Source organism: Anser cygnoides, chromosome 4, assembly GCF_040182565.1.
Source record: "Anser cygnoides isolate HZ-2024a breed goose chromosome 4, Taihu_goose_T2T_genome, whole genome shotgun sequence".
Taxonomy (NCBI): domain Eukaryota; kingdom Metazoa; phylum Chordata; class Aves; order Anseriformes; family Anatidae; genus Anser; species Anser cygnoides.
Window position 1 is genome coordinate 27,766,341 of NC_089876.1, and position 20,235 is coordinate 27,786,575.

Sequence of the window (20,235 nt, forward strand, 5' to 3'; positions counted from 1 at the left end):
CTCCGGGCTGTGGACTACAACGAAGCTGTGGTATCCCTAAGCACACAGCTACACTCCCTAATTTCTGGGTGAGGTAAGCCCTACTTTCCAGGTACACATGACTAGTAGGAAGCTGTGTATGTTCATTGGATTTTTTAGCCTTTTTGTAACATCTTTCTGCCAAATGGGAATGTATATCATTTACTAGGACAAGAAAATACTACAAAAAGTTTTAGCACTCTACAAACAATGCTTAATACTTTATAAAATCAACTATTTTTCCTCCTGGAGATTTCTTCCTCTTGTATTCCAGACAAAGATAATGGAAGCAACTGATTACCTCAAATCTTTCCCTATTTTTTTTAATAGGTGACTTTTTTAATAATAATAGGTGATTTTTTTTAATAGTTCAATGCATTCATCTTTCTCATCAAGAAAAACAAGTTCTTTAACCAGCTTGCATGGAATGTGTCATAGGAACAGTCGATATAGTTTAACTTATTAAATTGTACGCAATTACTACAAAATTAGCTTATCATCCCAAGCAGAAAGATCCTGAGAGTCTGGCCATAAAAGCACAGAAGGTTTTGTCCAGCTCGTCCTGTCTTCCTTTTGCATAAAACAAAATAATCAGAATGCATTTAAGTGGTCCTTTCTGCATCATGTGGTATAACTACTAACACTCTAAGCATCTGCTTTCCTGCAAAACTTCATCTGGGAACTGCCAAGCCACTTTTTTGTATCTCCTTGTCAATCCTTACGGAGCTGAAAAGTTTAGCTAGGTCTTCTAAACCACCCAATCTAAAATATTCCAGCATCTGTTTGATTTCACCCCACGAATGCACGTCCAGCCACCTGGAAGATTCAAACACACATGTAAGTCACAGCACAATGAAAGCCAGTTGGCCCCAGTTTTATCTAATTAACAGGGTACAGAATGTGTTGTGGGTCTTCCCTGTCCTTTTATAGCTGGTGCTGTTGGGGGGGTCAGTTACCTTACATTTTATGCTATTTTAAAATTTTGAAGTCATGCTTAAGAAATATTGCAACATCACTACGATCTCGTTACAAAGGCTTGTTGCCCGGCTTCACCCTTGACTAGATTTGTTGGTCAAGCAACACAGGAGAAATTGTATTTTAACAAAATTAAATAATAGCCTTACCAAAACATACAGCCCTGTTAATTCCCAAACCAAGGAGCATTATGGGGAGCTTGACACTTGACAGGCTTAAAGAATTATTTGACCGTAAATCCCCCGAAGTACAGAAAAATGCTTTTAAACACCTTCTAAAGAACAGTTTGCCCATAAGCTGTGCTCATTTTTCCTTTGATATGCACCAATTTAGTGCTAATGCAGCTTAGATTCACAAAGGGCCCTTTTTCGTAACCGTACCACAGTAAGTCATGAACTTAGATTAACACAATTAGCTCATCAGAGTAGTGACTCTTGCAAAGTATGGAAATAAATTTAGGAAACCAAAAAAAAAAACCACACCTCAATTTTTCTATAACAGTAAATTTATTACAGCAAAGTAATAGGGAACCTGAACAAAGTTACATGTAAAGCAACGATTAAGTAGCAAAGCTGTCTTCACCCACCCAGTAGCCCCCAGGAGGTAACAGTGACCACAGGAACGACCTCTGAGAGTTTGCCTTTATCAAGGTGGCGAGCATTCAGTCTAACAGCTTGTTAAATCTGGAATATCTTTTGTTCGTTGTAACCAATTAATAGTTACTTTCTACTTCTACATTCTGTACTTCCTGCCTGCAGTCTTTTTGTGTTCAGGTAGTTCAAGAGGGAACACAAACTGTAGGCACAGCGTAGAACAAAAACCCACCAACCAAAACCACAGCAGACAGTTTTTACCGACTGACCGTGAAGCCAGCCTTTCAGAAGCTGTGCTTTTGGTTTTCAAGTCAACACTGTCACCGTGTTTGAGGAAGCGTCTGCTCTTGATTTGCTGAGATACAACATGAAATTTTGTATGTACTGCTGTTTGTATACAGAACGTACCCTCAGGTTTCTTTCTCAACTCTACTATTTCAGCACTAAGGCTAAACTGCATTGAAGGGAGGAAAAAAAAAAAAAGCACATGCTGAGAACAGAGAGGAGAAACTAAAAAGTACATTACGAGATTACGAGAAACTGTTTTTTACTATGGACAGAACCATGCTAAGATTATGGAGCTACTTCAGGTAAGGTGATTTACACTAAACTAAAGGCATTATGTCTTTTCTGCAAAATAAAGACTTGAAAGAAGAGGCTGATCTGTAGAGTTTTTGTTATCTTCACCAGATCTGTAAATTGGACAAAAGACACATCATTTAAATCATTAAGCTGAGCAGCCTCTTATTTTCAACGAGAAATGTGCAGCTTCTTGGTGATTGCTCTGAGAATTCTGCAGAGTCCCTGAGGGTAATAGAAATTGCCCTTGGACTCAGCAGCATGAGCACAATTTTAACTGGGCGATCCTCTTAGGCAATGCCAAAGCTTGGGATGTGTGCTTAGCACGGTCACACAACAGAAATCCCAGGACCCATTTTCGTTGGGAAGAACACGGAGGCACCTGTGGCATCCTGCATTCTTCCCTTCATATAGCTGCAAGACTCTTTTGTATTTGAGACAATTCGGAATTTGTTTAAAAGCTAATCGGTACTTACACACCAGAAGGTGTATAACACTTTCAGGAAGTCTGAAAAAGGGAAAAGGCTGAGAAAGTAAAGGTCTCTTGTATTTGGACTTTAGGTTCAGCAAGATCCAGCCCTGACAAACAATGGAGGCAAATCCCACCATAGCCATCAACGCTTAATTCTAGTACTCAGGTAGTAATTGTTCATCCTCAATTAAATATGCTTTGGGGTCTTTATTTTAAATGGGTGAGAATATTGGCCTACAAATTAAAACATTAACAAACAAAAATTAGCAAACATTAATTTGAGAGAAAATCTGCAAAGGCACTTAACCAGCACAGTAGTGCAAGGACATAACAAAGCTCATGACTGCTAGTGGATTTCGGGTGTCATTCCATCACAGTTAGCTATGTCTGGCTCTCTCCCTTCTTTGTGCTGGTACTAGCAAGTTACCCCTCAGAAAGGTTTTCTGGCTTTGTTTTTTGTTTTTTTTTTTTCCTTCCCTATCCTCCAGGGCTTGATTTTTAGCTAAAGCAGGAAGCCGATCTGGCTGGCCACACTGCTCCATGATCTCCACAAGAGATCTCCACAAGAGATGCACTGCCCGTTTTGGCAGCAATCCTATGAGGTGAGCCTGAGCCAAGGTGTCTTTTCTGACAGGTGCTGAGCCCTTGCAGCTCTTGACATAAAACACTCAAGCAGCGGCAAGGTTGATGAAAATAGGGAATTTATTCTAATGGCTTCCTTTGTAACAATCCTTTCTGTTGAAACATCCATTAAAATCTCTGCTCCTGGGCAGGTAGGCAGGTTCTGCAAGGATACTCCTCCTTAAGGACTGTCTGCAGCAACGCACTTTAGAGCAAGAAAGGGACCATTATTGACATCCTTGTCCAAATTCCTATGTAATACAGGCCAAAGAGACTTAATCCAATCATTTCCACATCAGACTTCTGTTCTGAGCTACAGTTAGAGCCGTAAGAAACTCACATGGCAGGATTTCAAACAGGCCCTCTGCTCCCTCTCTTCCCTGCAGCCAAGCTATTTGCAAACACTTTCACACGTTCTCCTGCCTGTGAGAAATGTAGGCCAGATTACCACAAGCAGAACGTGTGAAAATGCTTTTAGAAAGCCCAGCTGCACGCCTGTTTTTCCATGGACAAAGAGTGAAAGTGAATTTAAACACTCTCCTGCTTTCCAGCCTGTAATCCCTCCTTTTTCTCAAAGGGGCCTTTCCCCTTTCTGGGGAGAAAACATCACATGGGTCAACTCCCCCACCATGCTGTGTGGTTGTTCTTTCATTCCTCACCCCCCTATCTTCCCAGGATAGCACTGCTTTTGTAGTGCCCTCACCAAGGCTCTGGCAAAACCATAGTACTGGATGTGGGGGAAAAAATAAAAAAATAATAAAAAATAAACAAATCCACCCACAAACGTCTGCTTTTAGAATCTCAGTATCTCAATGTATTTTAAAATATTAACGTTAGCCATAATTATTTGATTCTTTAGTTAAAAGTTAGAAATAGAAAGGAGTTGCATTTGTTTTCATATAAGTAGTCAATCCATATTATTTCCAGTTAGGTAAATATGCAGCACTCTTATTAAGACAGTTACAGAAAAATGAGAAATTCTTCAGAAATGAGGTGTTTAAAATTAAAGTGAAAGGTATGTAAAGCAAAAAAATATCTATAATTAGAAAAAAACTAACCACGGATAGATAATATTTCCTTGAACAATGCACAGCATGAAAAACAAACTCAGCATGGAAAATAAAATGAAAACTTATTTTAAATGTCAAGGATGCCTACCTGGGATTAAGGTGCTGAAGGAATTGAGCCTTCTTTCTCCTTTGATTTCAGTTTCGCTTCACATTCTTTGCAAGGGTGATGGCAATGCCTACAATATTGAAAGCAAATAAAGCATTCGAGAATTTGGCTGGATTTCTTCTAATACAACCATATAGCATACTGATAAATGTTCTTGAAGAAGTAATCTTGCCTGTGTTCTCCAATTGCTGTAATTGCTTTAATTCACATAAACTGAAGAAGATTACATCTACATGTCTCAACCAATACCCTTAATTATTATTCTTAATAATCTCAACCAAATAATTCTCAACCAAATAATAATTAATTAATAATAATAATAATAATAATAATAATAATAAATTAATAATTCTCAACCAAAACCCTTAATTATTATTCTTAACTACTATTTCCAGCAATCACCAAAATTTAACAGGAATGTCTAAGCAGGAAAAGATGGCCCTTGCCCTTGCACCTAGCAATAGTGACCAACCAGAGTTAGGAGCAAAAGTTTTGTTATAGAAGAGTGACAAAGAGCCAGCTGTGTATCACCATGTGAGAAAAGGAATAGCTTTGTTATGTGAGGGGAAAACGGCAGTAGAGACCCAGAGACATACTAACGATGAAGCTTCCCATTATCAGCAAGGCGTTTTCACAGGCATAAAGCTCGCATTGGGGTCTGTGGGAAAGATGTGAAAGGACAGATGAGAGCGATTTTGTGGACAGGATTTTTGGAAGTGCGTTTTATGTGTGAAAGATGCATACGAGAAACCATATTGGGAATGAAAAGTAGTACTGGCAGCTGAAGGAGGAGGTTAGAAGGAAAGTCAAAGTGCGATTTGACAGGGAAGAGTACTTTACATCAAGTTCAGAAAACAATGCCTAGAGCATGGCGCTGACAGGTGGCAAGCATTGACATCCATGACACAGGGTTGCAAGGAGGAAAAAATGCCTCTGCAGTCGGTGCTCTTCGTGATTTGACATGACAGTGTACGTTCAGACAAAGCCAAGGAAGTCGAAATGTGTGTTAAGGTTGAAATTGTTGTTAAGGTATGAGCACAGTGTAAAAAGAAATAACCTGCAGTACAGTTGGCCTCATATATGATACCAAGGAGGACTCAAAGGCCCAAGTGATATCAGAGAAGATTGTCTGACACTTTGTGAGGATCAACGTTAAGTGAAAAGAGAACTGGTAACTGTTGTACCATCACATTTCAAAAGTACAATAATTTGATCTAAATTAAGGATTTCCCAGTAACAGATAATACATTGAGTGTAATTTTCATTTTCTGAAGAATATTTAGTAGCTCCTAATACTGTCACATGTAGTCTAAGAACATAAGAGAAGTAGTACCTCATGACCTGACTACAGAATTTACATTCATAGTTTTGCTGCATCATCTTTACTATTTTTAGACTATTTTGATCTAGGAATAATGATTTAAATAAACACAAACCTTTTCTTTTTTGGACCATAACCAATTTTCTGGAACTTTTTTTGGCATTCTCCTATGTATGACATCTTTCCTATGCCAAAGCCCAAGACACCAGCAACTATAGAAACAGATAACAAAACATTAATGCAAGAGTTTACATCAAGAGTCTGCAAGTGGCTACAGTTTAATCCTATGATGAAGTGTATGTAGCATGTTTTCTCCAGGAATGTTACAAGCGTATATAAAGTTATACAGGGATTATTTCAAAATAATAGAATATTATTTTTAGAATAAAAATATTACTTCAACATTCTCAATTTTCCATTGAGCTTCTGCTGAAAAAGGAATCAACTTCATGTATTGCCATTTAAAAGTCACATTACTGTACAGTCTCTGAACTTTTTTTATTTTGTCAACACAGTTATAAACTAGACAGTTAGGATATATCAAATGAACATATGAAAAGGAGATATTATTTTCTATAGCAGAGTACAGTGTTTCCTTGATATTGTAAACTATGTGATCTGCTAAGCACGGGTGATCAAGAAGGCTAACATTATATATTTATAAAACAAAGGTGATGTGAGTTTTTACCAAATTGAGAGGATAGATTAAGTAAATATAAGCTACCACTGAATATGTCTACATTACAAAAATCTTATTTCATATATATTTATTTTTAAACTCAACAGAATTATGATTTCCCAAATCACTCTGGTAACATCTCACGATTTCCAAAAAGGAAGAGTTAGAAAAGAGATTCGGAGAGATGCATCTGGGGTCTGCACATCGCCTGTAAATAATCTTTATTTTAGAATTAGGTCCAACTCACTTGCCATCTTAGGTAATGCTCCAAGTTTTGGGTTTGCTGACAAAATGCCTACAATAAAAGAAAATAGAATACGTATTCAGTTGAGAAACTCACCAGCATTCAAAATCAAAGATGGTATTTTTCATACAAGCTTTTTCAGTTCTGAAGGTGAAGAATGTACAAAAAAAAAATTAAAATCCACTTAGATTTAGGAACACCAGGACATTTTCCATTCCACTAGTTCTTAGTGCACCTGTTTTGGTGCAGTCCTAAATCATAGGAGGAAAAAAGTTATCTGGAATTTGCAGGACTCATTTCAGGCAGTGGTTTGGAGCATAAATCGATATGAAAGCAGCATGGCTCCCAATGGCGACACCTGCAGCACCGCAGGAGGAGATGATGGCTTGTGTTTCAGCACAAACCAACCTTATATTTAATAGTGATCTCAGATCTCTTACTTAGGGTCCTGCTCCTTGTGCTGAGAGAAGCAGTCCCAAACTCTTCTGCAATAGTCTCCTGACGGTATTGATCAGACTAGGGTAAACTGTACCACAGATATCTAGCTGTCTTCTCTGGAGGGGGGAGATCCTACTGACAAACTGGCTTTTAAGAGAATACAGCGTGATGAACAAGTAATAAGACTAAATGATTGTTTTTAGGTTTTCCTACCAAAATCCAGCTCTCCCCAGTTAGCACCAGGAACTGGAACCAGTATGCCTCTGACCTCGTGTGTCTGGCACGGGAGCGCCATGCTGTGGAGGGGAGCTCCACGCAGCAAGATTGCCATGGCAAAGAGAAGGGAAGCAAACACGGGTTTCGCTGTTACGTGCCTTCAGACAGTACTAATGAGGCTCTGAAGGAAGCTCTAGCTTCTTCTAGAGCCAATGTGCTGCAGTCGCCTGAGAGCAGCAATTAGGCAGAGGAGCATTCAGGCTGGAATGAGCCTTGAAATGTCCAGGTACAATGGAGAAAAACTGCGAAGACGACCCAGTGCCAGAGCATGGTAGCTACTGTGACAACCCCGCGCCCTTCCCACCGCTGCTCACCCTTTTCAGCAACATGTATGCAGTCCCTTGCCTTCCCTCACACACTTATCCTTGCCCTTTCCCTCCCTATCTGCCTACAACCTCATAGGTCAAGGATGCATCAGGCAATCCGTATTAGCCCCTTGTGGTCTAGCACAACTTCCAGGTTCCCCACTCTTGTCCTCCTGACCATCTCAGAATAGAATGAGTTGAGGCAGGAAGCATGGTCCTAGTGGCTGGATAAAAGCAAGGGACTTGCAGCCACAGACAGTGAGAAAAGGCTGAGCCATTTCCACCTCCTCCATTTGCTCCTTCACCTGTCCCTTGGAGCCCCTGGATTCTTGTCTCCTTCTTCCTTCAGGCCCTGTGATTTCTCTCTCCTCCCATCTGCTGTTGCTGTAACCAGCTGCTGACGCAGGCTGAAGGACTATATTATTTTCTCCTGTGGGATACCCCTGTCACAGCAATCTTCAGGGTGGATGCCCTTTGCCCGAAACACTATCCTCGATCTTGTTATTAGTCCTGATCCCCAGAAGGGGAACTCAAGGTGCAATGTGTAGAAGCAGGCTCACTCACCACATAAACAGAATACAATTTTCTTTTGTGTTGGCCTGCAGATTGCAAGCCACCCCTATAAAGAACCCTCTGTCTCCTCACTTTGGCAGCATTCCTTGTCCCTTTGCACCAAAGCTGTATTCATATTGGTATGTGGTCACTGTAAAATGACTGCCAGCGTTATTCAAATAAACAGAGTTACAGCACCAGCTTCTGATGCCCCTGCTCAGGTTGTACAATATTCTGCCCCACAAGCAGCCCCAGAGAAGTCTCTACCCGAGTACACGTGATCATGGTGACAGAATCTAGCCACCACCAGTCTTTTAAGTCATGAATTCTCTTTTCAGTTCATCTTCTTTCAAAAGAATGAATGCGGCAATGCATACACAATGAACAAATCGTTATAACGACGGTGATGAGTGAGAAGAATATTGATCTTGAAAAGCAGCAGGCTTTGGGGAAATTTGTATTTCAGTTGGAATTCCAGAGTCTCAACTTCGTAACTTAGGCCCATCGTGTATTTTTTTCTACTTACCTTTCGAGACTAGTCCCTGGGTGACAAGCATGCTCCCAAGAGACAAAGGAAGAGCTGTAAAAATAAAAAGAAGGAACGTATCTGGGATCAGCCAAAAATTGTTACTTATTTGTTAAATATATAACTTTAACATGTTAAATCCATGTTTTATATTATTATAATTTTGAATATATTACTTATCTTCTAAAAATTAACACAGTGTGCTATCTTAATTCCCTATAACACCTGCTTGTTCAGATTACTGTCTCTTCAAAGCAAGGATGTGCTCACGCATTGCCAGACCTTAGGCATGCTGTGACATCCGGAGCTAACACATTACATGTATGTACTAAATATTAGCTTCTGTAATCTCAGTAACTCCCCTCAATACTGCAACACAAGTAATGGCAGCAGCTCCAGTTAAATGCTGAAATACTTTTCAATGTTCTTACAGAAAATGTATAATCTAGTTACAAACTGACGTGGTGAGCTCAAAAGGCACTAAAACACCAAATATTTAATCTTTTAGATGTCCTAGCACCTAAAGAATTTCACAGACCCAAGCCACGTAGCCATGTCTCCCTTTCACTCAAATGCACACATAAGTACGCAAAAAAAGTTAAAAAAGCCTAATGTTGTTTTAATTACTGACTTCATGAGTAATGCCAGCTCTGTGATTGTTAAAGTTCATATTAGAAAAGAGTTTAATTCAGCCACCTTTACCTACAATTATTACACAAATAATCTAATAATTTTATACTGAAGTATTCCTCAGCTTAGACTACGGTGGCAGAGTTAACCCCCAATAATATTCAATTTTAAAAACAATGCACTGCAATAAATGGCACAGCATTTTGCAGCCAATTCTGCACAGCTAAATCAAGAAATCATTATCGGTGTGTTAAGAAAAAGTTTGGATCACTCACCTCTGTACCAGAAACTTTCCTTTCTGCATTCTTTACGGATCTTTGCAATCTCTCCATCACTGTGAACTTGTGAGATGGGACAATAGAACATGGGCTGAAAGGATAAACCTGAGTTAGCTTACTGAATTTAACCTCACAGGAAGAAAAAAATAAATCCATTAAAGAAGACAAATAATTTAATGCATGAATAAAATACCATGCAAAACCCATCCAAACAAGCCAAACGCCTTGTTTTCTTGATAGCAGTGAGATTTAATACTTTACAACCTGATACAGTCACGGAAAGAACTACACAGGTTAAAACCGCTCATCCTGTTGACCTATACTTTCCTAAAATAGCTCAGTGCTACTTACCCCAGAAGTATGTTGCTTTATTTCTGTTGGCCATTCTATTCTCATGAGCTAAAACAGCTTTCCGAGAAAGAACTTACAGGAAGTAAAGTCAGCGTGGCAGTTTCTAAAAACGAAGTTCTGCCCAGTTCTGAAGTCAGTTCAAGTTCAGCAAGAGCAGATTTTGCAGGTATTCTGAACAGGACCAAAACGAGCTCTGTCAGATTCCCCTGACTAGCCTGACTTTCTCTCTGAGCAGATTAAACATATTCTTGACATTAACTGAAGTCAACTACACTGGCTTCACCTTCATAATAATTAGCTTGGCAACAGGTTTGGTTTTAGTTTAATGGATAGCTCTTTTTCCCCCTTCTAGTGTAACTGAAGAAAAAGTGACAGTATTCTCTCTTTCATTCTACTGTCCTGAGTACTGAGATGTGATTATCAGTAGATTATTTTTCTTTCTTTAAGAGATGACTTGGTTATCACTGTTAGCACTTACGGTATCGTTACTGGACATCTGAAACATACAGGACAGTCCTTACTCCAAAATTCTTGCTCCAGGATCTCTGTAGCCATTACCATGAGCTAAAATTAGCTGAAATGTTAGCATTTTTCTGTAAGACCACACCACCTACAAATGTACTTATTACTGAAAGCAAAAGAACTTATGTTTCATAGAACAAGTGGTAGCTTGGGAAAAAGAATACACTGGGCTACTACAGGATACTAACTCATTTTATGCCCAACTAGCTCATAATTTTGTACACATAACAACAAAATGCATTTACGAGCTGCAGCCACCCATTTCACATGTTAGCTAATTAATAATCTTGGTCCTTTTTCAAGCACTGCTCCCACCAAAGTTAACAGCAGTGCTGCTTGCATAAACCCCAGAGAACTGACTTCAAATTGATTTCACAGCAAGGTCACAGCAAATACAATAAAATCCAAACAGGCTAAGTGAAAGATAAGGTAATGAGTGCCAGAGCCTTGAGATCAGCAACAAGCTTTGCAACCTTTCTGCCCCAATACACACCCTGCCAGGGTGTTAGGGCTCAAAGTCAGCTCTCATATGGCAGGGTTGTACAGCACTGAATTAGATTTCTGTGAAAACAGGTAAGCTGGGAGAAAGAGCTTCTAGAAGCTGTGCCCCAGGTCTCCGCCTCTTGCCTCAGGAACTGCATTTAAGGTCAGGCCCTCGCCTTAACTGCATTTTAGGTATGCCTGTACCTGGCTGTTTGCCATGAGGATTTTACCTTGCCCTGCTAACTGGACTTCCTGCTTTACCCTCAGACCTGCCTTATTCCTATGGACGTGCCCAGCAATCATCCAGCAATCAATTAGGGTTGTCTGGTTAATATCACTGGATCTACTGTGCTCCTCTTCTTTGGATACTGTGGGATTGTACTCCTTGCACACAAGGTCACAACCCCTGCCTGCCTTGCTGTCACTTGTGGCTCCCAGGTCACCTTCCCTCACACAGCAGCCCAGTTCTGTCGCTCTCTGACGGTGACTGATTATCAGCAAGGTCAGACCACATTTAAATTCCTTTTGGGTAACTACATGCTTATGGTAAAATCTGAACCCCCATGGGTAGCTGACTTCTCCAGCTGAGGGGATCTCTCAGCTTCTGTAAAGCAGTAGGGCAAGTTCTTGCTCTGAATATATACACACACACATGCACACACACCTCGACACAGGGACAGATTATACTGAATGAATACTCAGACACCAAGGCTCTAACAGTTTGTAACTAATGTAATTCATGTAGCATAAATCAAAGACCACTACCAGGGGCTTAAGACTCAGAAATGCCTCGCCTTCTGACCAGTGAATGAGGAGGTAGAACACACAGCCCCTTCTTCTCTTCATTGGCTCAAGGTAAAGGATTTCTGTTTCTCTCTTCAGTAAGAATGAACAAAGCAAACTCCCACTTATTCCCTAGCAATAGCATCAAGAAGAAAAGGGAGAAAAGGCAGCTTACCCATCCAACTTGCACAGGTGGAGACGTCTGGTTTTCCTCTTTGGTAGTTTCAGCAGACATTGTCTTTCTCCTTGTCCTTTGCTGCTAACCTTAGTCAGCAGAAATGATGTGTTTTATACCTAGCTCTCTCTCTTTCTCCTAGGTGCAAAGATCAGAAGCCAAAGTATCATATTAACAGCACAAATTCAGTGTTTACCTAGAGACAGTAATGTCCAAGTTAAAAGGAATACAACTCTATTTTCTCACAGCAGATTGCATCCAGTCACCCAATTATATACAGTTTACAGCACAGTAACAGTATATTAGCAATATAAAGTTACAGGCAGCCTAATTCAAACAGGAAAGTCATTAAGTACAATTATATTCTGAAACATCACGTAGCACAGCACTCTCAATCATAAAGAAATGAGAACAAATATGAGTAAGCCACCCAAAACCTTTCTAATGTTGATTGTATTGTAGATCAAAAATTTAGCATCTTTAGTGTGCTGTCAAAAATCCCTGTACAGGTTCTACCCTCATTTTCTGAAATAAAGTTTTGATTCCACACACCTGTGATGCAAGCCTATCACAAACCACACCTGAATTTCCAACAAACACAATCCATTTGCAGATGAAAATTTAAAAAAATAAATAAATAAGAAGAACAAATATAAGCCATCTTCCATGTCTTAAACTTATGCTACTAGGGAAAAGCAAGAAGGAATCCCATTTATTTCTAGAGTAATTCAAACATCAAAACTGTGGTTTTTAACCTAGCGTCTTCCTGCATGGTCTGTCACTTTCTTTGTCATCAGAGATAGCACGGCTGCTTTTCAGAAAGTACCTTGTGGCACTGAGCAAGGCTGAAGTGACCGGGAAGGACAGAGTTAAATAGGAAGCATATGCAACAATTTAATAACCTGAATGGTTTTTGGCATTCAAAATATTACTGTATAAACCATTTCCTGTGCTTATTTTTGGGTCAGTTACACAGCTGTAAAGTTCATGTAGTGTCTGCTTCATGCACATCAGACATTCAGACAGCAATGCTTTTTTAAGTGATGAAGCAGAAGCAACGTGACCTTCTCTCACCTTGGTAAAAAGTCTCATTTAAGCCTTGTACTCACGCAAATCTGCAAAACTGGTGACTTCTTTCACTGCTCAGCTTTGCTTTATTCTCAGCCACTCTCAAAAAATGACAACGACCCTTGTGTCTGAAAAAAATTAAGCTTGAAAATCCACATATTGTTGGGAAAACCACCAGCCCTTCACTGTCTGCCTCACCCTGACTAAAAGCAATTTAATTTTCTGTCAGTCTCTTGTCACTCAATGTAAAAAAGGAGATCAAAGATGCAAAAAATGCATAAAACTTTAAAGTGATTTACTTCAATTAAAGACACGACATGTTCATATTCTTATCTGCTCAAGAAGCCTTTCTGTGCAGACGGTTGCGTAAAAAGCTTGACTGGAAAATATTAACGACTGATGAGGTTTCTAACTGCTGCAACAGATGTAAGTGCAACATCTTCATAAAGACAAAATTGCTGAGAATAAATAATATATAGTAAGAAATAATGCAAAAAAATATATATATTAGAAAAGTTCAGTTGGAAGAGACCTACAAAGATCATCAAGTCCAACTGCCTGTCCACTTCAGGGCTAACCAAAAGTTAAAGCATATCACTGAGAGCATTATTCAAATCCCTTTTGAACACCAAATGGCTTGCAGCCTGCCATTAACCTCATATGTTTTCTTCAGAATACATTTCTTCAGAATTATAAGTTATTAGACAACACTTCCTCTTCAACATAATGACGAATCCCCCCCAATAGGTAGCCCTTTGAGCAGCTTCCTGGTTACCTCTCCCACTTGGAATGAAAGCTGAAAGCTGTAATGGCAAGAATGTGGCAAAAGGAGAGAGTCCAGGTCATCAAAGTATTATTAAACTGAACTACTAATACCAGTACTCAGCGCACATGCTGCCTCCTACCGGAGGAACTTAGAAATGTTCCAGTATTTGAGGGCATTGTGTCTCGGAAAGACAACCTCCATTCTCCAAAATAAATTTATTTGCACTGAACTGTTGAACAAACACAAGTTTTTTGCACATTTTTACCGTAACACTATTGCCGTTTTCTCAACCTAACTATGCAATTGTTAAGGTATGAATGAACTGTATATACTCTTAACTGCCTTGTGAAGAAATCCCCAACTATGCATTTTTTATTTAACTGAAATGCCTATATAACACATGAATCAATCAATGTGGTTTGTAAGGATCCAGTATTCAAAAAACTTTTTCCTGTTTTATGAGAAATGTTCTGAATTGTTTATTAATTTACAGATGAAAAGGGTACTAAAAGACTCCTGAAAGATCCCTCAATTTTGATTCTTTTAACTGATTGATAAAGAAGGAGCATGCAGGAAGATAGCCGAGTTCTTCTGGTTTGGGTTGTGGGAGTTGCCATCTTCATCTCCTTTGTTTTCAGTAAGTCGCCTTCCAGACAGGAATTGTGGCTGCGCAATTTCTAAGATTACCCAAGGAAGAAGGTGGGAAGCAAAAATTGCACGTGTTAACTGCTCCATGAGGTTGACTGTGATCTATAGTAGAGACACAAAGCGTTCACCTGGGGCAGGTGCCACTGAAGTAAAGCAATCTCTGTGACACCTAGCTACCACCTCAGAGACCCCTTTTAGGACTGAGCATCCACTGAGGAAAAAGGGGAAAGGAGGAAAAGGGGTGTGATGTCTCAAACCTATCCTCTCAACAGTACTTTATTTTAAACCCAGGCCTCCATGTCGAAGGAGAGCCAGCAGAGCAGCTGTTGAGAAACTGTTAAGAAGGAGAAGCACTGGCAAAACGAGGCCCTGGCTGGCGGCAGCCTCTCCCTCCAGCCTGGGCCCTGGGGGGCTTTCCCTGGCTCCCTTCCCTTCCCTTCCCTTCCCTTCCCTTCCCTTCCCTTCCCTTCCCTTCCCTTCCCTTCCCTTCCCTTCCCTTCCCTTCCCTTCCCTTCCCTTCCCTTCCCTTCCCTTCCCTTCCCTTCCCTTCCCTTCCCTTCCCTTCCCTTCCCTTCCCTTCCCTTCCCTTCCCTTCCTTTCCCGAGGGCAGGCCGCGGCCCGCTGCCCGGCCTCCACCGCCATCTTCCGGCCGCGGCCGCCGGGGCCCTCGTTGCAGAGGATGCGACAGGTTCCCCCCTTCGGCCATTTCAGAGCGACCAGCGTTGCTTATCCGCTTTGGTTTGAACGCTATGATTAGGCAAGTCGATAGATTTTTATTTTGCACTGTAATAAAATCTGTCCTGTTTCTTTATTTTACAGTGAGACAGTCGTTTTCAGTAGAGTAGCCTAAATGACGACACAACGCTTTAGTGCTTATCGTGAAATTAATAGCTTGTGAGATCAACATTACACTGCCCTCTCTTGCATGACCTCAGTGTCTATATTTCATAATAAACATGACAGGTAAGTCACAGTTTACTTTCTTAGGTCCAAAAAGGCTTTCAGCTTCCAGAAATCCTGGCTATTTGAAGCCCCTTTCCCCGGAGTATTAGCTCACTCTTACCAGCCAAGCCAGATCATTGCTGCTGCAAAATGTCCTCTTTGTGTGGGGCTTTGGCAGGAGTTAGGTACTAAAACAGCTCTTATAAATCCTATTCTTATATGTTAAAACCTACATCTCCTATGATCTAAGAGGTATCCTTTAAATCACACATAAAAAATAAAAAAGATACTGCCTATATCCTATTGTGAAAAACAATATTATAAAAGCAAATCCCATGTGGCTTGAGTTCCTAAAAAACAATTATTTCTTAGCTGGTTCAGCTTAAGCTGGTCATAAAATGAAAGAACAGTGGAATAATTTCCTTGTGGGACATATATGTTCCTGGGAATAGCATTTGCTTGGATTCTTGTACCTTCTTGTGCAAAAGTGCCCATTAAAAATCAGGTTAGAATTCTTGTTAGTTTGAACTTGGAAGACAAGAGTTGGTTGTCATGATTGAATATGTCTCTCAAACACTATTTCTCCTTAAGATTTACCAGAATGTACCTCAGAGCTATGAAAATGGACAGAACTTGATAGATAGAAACCAATAAATGCAGGTGCTTCAGATTAATAAACACAAACCAAAAGAGAGATCCTTGACTCTCCCAGGAAAACAAAACAAAACACCTTTATTTATAAAGCTTTTTAAAAAGGCATCAGAAATAACCAATAATGAGTTCAGTGCTTGGCTGCGGAATTTTCTATTGTCAGACTACAAGGATGTCAAGGAGCTGAGGCTTCACAAGGTAGGATAAGATGTACAGGACTTGTGGCTGCTTCTCCGAAGAACCTTTTAGAAAACACTGCAGGTTTGCCAGGATCGTGAAGTTCATCACATACACCAATGGCAAAGCTTTCCCAGTGTGCGTATTTAACATTAACACTCCACATATGCATACAGCAGATGAAAGAAGAGGAACTATTACAAAGCGTGATAAAAACGGTTTGTTTGTCTATTAGAGAAACACAAAGACTGTTAATTGCTTGAAAAAAATCCCCAAGAAACAAAGACCTGAAGTAATGCAAGTACAGTGTGGTTAAAAAAAGTATATCAGTAATAAAAGCATTTAGAGCATGGAAAACCACATAAGAATTACACTGTAGGGCATTGTTCTCATGCTAATGGAAATAGGAGTTCAGGGTGAATGAAGAGACTTCAAAAGTCACAGCAGGGAACAGTCAACATACTTCTGAGTAAAACATTAAACTGTGTCCTCACTATGCACAAGAAATCTTGTAATATTATTTTTAAGCCCTGGCTTATCTGATTCTTGGATATACTTGTTTCTATTTTACATGCAGTCTGGCTTATCTTTTAATAGAGAGGAATGGCTGACAATTATCAGATGTTCAAGGTTTAGGATTTTCACTTTTCAGAGTGAAGAAGGCAGTGAAATGACCACAGGGTTTTGTCTTCTCTAAAGCTGTATAGCTGTATGCATACTTCCTCTTCTACAGCAAAGTCCTGCAACGCTGGCAGATTCAATGAGGTTATAGGTGCTCAAATCCTGTAATCGGACTTGATTGTACCTGACATTTCTAATACATACTACAGTGAACGAAGACCCATTCTACTGAGTACAGTACTGGAATGACTCTGGGGCAATGTTAGCGTATGTCCCATTTTACTGAAAAAGGTCTCTAGTGAGTCTCAGTATTTATTAGTCCTGTTTTTACGGCTAATTTACAAGAGGTGAGGTTATGCTTCAGCACAGGTGTAATAAATGAACAGTATTTTGTTGGGGCCAACTTACTGTAACCTTGAGAAAATGACAACCAAGTCTATTTAATGTTTATAAGTATAAATATACATATGGAGATTTGCATAACAGCGGCAAAGGTAATGATTAAGAAGCTTACACTGTTGTGTAAACAGGCACCAAATGACCTGCAAGTCTTTGTGCTTCCACTACAGCTGTGGCAGGTGCCTAACTGTAAACTCAACCACACCATTTTTTTTCTGATATAGTGTTCTTAATCCTCAACTTGTACTTTTATGGTGTTTTCCTCTATTTCTCTGGCACTTTCTTCCGCTTCTTAATCGTGCCTCATCAGACACATCTCTACTGGGCAATATGCAAAGCCAATTTCTCCCAGGTGTCTGACAGTTCTATAAAATTCTGCGTTTACTTTGGGTTTTAAAACATTCTTGCTCTACAGTTTGAGCCCATTAATTCTGTTAAATTCAGATATGATTTTGTCTGCCTTATGTTCAGAGTATATTAAACAATATTATAAAATACAGATGCTCCTTCTTCTGTGAGTAGAAACTCTCACTGTAGTATGCTATCAGCTATATTTGCTGATTTGCCATAATTGTATTCCTGTGTAGACTCAATGCTTTATTATTATTTATTTATAATTTATTTATTGCTTTATTATTATTATTATCAGCTACACATTCAGCACTCCAAGAATAAAAAACTGTAGTGAAAAAACACTCTTATGCATATATGCATAACAAAACACCCTGTAAGTGTTGAGATTTTATATTTAAGACATCTGTTTTCATTTCAAAATACATTACACTTAAAAAATCCCTCTTCCCTCCCAAGTGCAGGTGCCTATTTGTTTGTCAGCTCTACAAAAAGAACTGGAATTGTAACTTTGTTATGTTATGTCTGAAGCCAAACTTAGTAGCTACTAAGAATCTCAGAGAGAGAGTACTCAGGATACAATGGCTAAAATTGCCAGGAATTGCATTATTTTCATTGCATTGTGAGTTTAATGGAAGCCACACAAGCATGTCAGGTTCATGATTCCAAACGTGTCTAGTTTTACTGGAACTCCACTCCTAAACCATGAAGCAAGATACTATAATTACAAAAAGTATTGCAAAATTGTTTCAAATATTTATTGGCTGAATATGTCCTGTGAGCATCACACTCGTGCTGTGCAGCTAGAAAAGCAGCCATGTTCTGTGTTTACTCTGATCTCACCTTATGTGTTCCCTTGGCGTCATGCCACAGCCAGATGAAATGGTGTCATCACTTGCATAATCTTAAACCAGCCGTAAGTGAAGTTTTCTCAAATAAATAAAATGGAAGAAGCATTTAGTGACATGGATCTTGAAGAAGAGAAAAGAGAAGGAGGGCCATTAAACCCGAGTCTCACTCTTCCTGCCCTAGAGAAGTTGACTTTTCCACCAAAATACCGCTGTTGTTTTTTTTTAGTTTACTCCTATGGATTTAGAATTTCACAGGTAAAGCAAATAAAATGCTTATCCTAAGGTTTATTTAGAGTGGTACAGCAGTTTAACAGAAATTATAAGATACAGCTGGCAGCTTCCTAGGGTAATGTACGAAGATTAATAGAATTTAAGAAGGCAATGTATTCCAACAGCAAATGCACTTCTTAATTCATAGTTACCAATGTATGTTTTATGCCAAAAATGAAATTACAAAAATTAGCTTTTGTTTATGTAATCCTTTTGCTGTAAGTTGGCTGTAGTGATCATGGCTAGGCTTGTATAACGGAGGGTTTCTTCTAAAATTGACAACTACAGTGGCTTAAGCCTCAACCCAGAAATCTCAGCAAACTAAATGCTTCTTTTGGTGATTTCTGCAGACAGTATTTCTTATCAGGAGTCCTTAGTCTGGGGACATGTCATTCAGGTGGGCACAGCGCTAATCTGGAGACACCACTGACACCCCCCATGTACTAAGGGGTAATCAACCATGTATTTATGCAAGCAGCAAGTGAGTCACCTCCTGCTTTGCCATCCTGTGGGATGGCAATCCTTTGCTTGTCTTCGTGCTTGCCCGTGGGCGAATGTTCCTTCAGTAGCGGTGAGGCAACATCTATTCACGCTCTCTTGTCACCGAGCAGTGAAGAATAAATTTGGGCCGCCCATTTCTAACTCGCAAAGCGTGACTTCCACGAAGAAACACCTGGTTTAACCGAACATCTCTTCACATCATGCTGACCGTGCCATCCCCTCGCCACGGTGCCACCTCGGCACACGCCTGGCCACCACGAGCATCTCCAGCTGCACCTCTTCTGAGGCTTGCCCATCTTCGCAGCCACCCCGGGGGCTGAGGTGTGGGTCAGTGCTCGCCCTCACCAGCACTAAAGAGAAAGGGGAAGGGAAAAGAGAATGGAAGGGAACCCCTGACCTCAGCCCCCAGCAACCGGAGGCGTGAGGGAGCCGCCATTTGCGCCAGCGACGGCTGCTCGGGCTGAGGCGGGGGAGCGGCGGCAGCTCCGGGGGGAGAGGCTCCCTCAGCCCCCTTCGGAGGCCGAGCCGTGCCGTGCCGGGCTATGCCGTGCCGAGCCGTGCCGGGCACTCCGGCAGGCGTCGCTGCGGCTCCCGGTCCCCATCGGCCGCGTGCCGGGTGAGGCGGCCGGGGTGAGGCGATCCGGGCGGCGCCTGGCACTCGGCTCCCCGGCGCTCGGCTCCCGGGCGAAGAGGCGCCGAAGCCCCCGGCGAGGCGTGGCGGGGGGATGGCCGCCCTGTGGAGGGCCGCTCTCTCCGAGAGCCTCCTCGGTAGGTGGCGGCGGGGCCGGGGCGAGCCTCCTCCCTCACGGCCGCGGAGGGCAGCGCCGGGGTCTGCCCGGGACCAGGCGGCGTGCCCTGAGGGGGACGCGGCGGGGAAGGGGCGAGGGAGCGGCAGGGCTTCGGCTGAGGGGAGCCGGGGGGCTCCGGGGCGCTCCTGAGGGGCCGCGGGGAGATGCCGCTGATGAAAGGTGCTTTAAAGTAAGATCACCCCTT

At 41.0% G+C, this 20,235-nt stretch overlaps 2 protein-coding genes across 12 annotated transcripts in view; one reads left to right on the top strand and one right to left on the bottom strand.

Annotated features, from left to right (window-relative positions):
- The window catches only part of OCIAD2 (OCIA domain containing 2), a 26,682-nt gene extending 13,360 nt beyond the window's left edge, over positions 1–13,322 (bottom strand). For 2 of the 8 annotated variants that reach the window (XM_066995862.1, XM_066995863.1), the window contains exons 1-7: positions 13,107–13,322; positions 11,998–12,135; positions 9,681–9,774; positions 8,776–8,829; positions 6,682–6,729; positions 5,871–5,967; positions 4,417–4,504 (exon numbers count right to left, since the gene is read on the bottom strand). In XM_066995862.1, the coding sequence (XP_066851963.1) occupies positions 4,423–4,504; positions 5,871–5,967; positions 6,682–6,729; positions 8,776–8,829; positions 9,681–9,774; positions 11,998–12,057 (435 nt within the window). In that variant the 5' untranslated portion in view covers positions 12,058–12,135; positions 13,107–13,322 and the 3' untranslated portion in view covers positions 4,417–4,422. The other 6 variants (XM_013172735.3, XM_013172731.3, XM_013172732.3 and 3 more) reach the window with 6 other exon arrangements.
- A 1,697-nt stretch (positions 13,323–15,019) lies between these two features.
- The window catches only part of CWH43 (cell wall biogenesis 43 C-terminal homolog), a 30,959-nt gene continuing 25,743 nt past the window's right edge, over positions 15,020–20,235 (top strand). Inside the window, exons 1-2 of one of the 4 annotated variants that reach the window (XM_048049960.2) lie at positions 15,020–15,167; positions 15,299–15,442. In XM_048049960.2, the coding sequence (XP_047905917.2) occupies positions 15,436–15,442 (7 nt within the window). In that variant the 5' untranslated portion in view covers positions 15,020–15,167; positions 15,299–15,435. Of the gene's footprint in view, positions 15,443–18,357; positions 20,011–20,235 lie in introns of those variants that run through there. The other 3 variants (XM_048049962.2, XM_048049961.2, XM_048049959.2) reach the window with 3 other exon arrangements.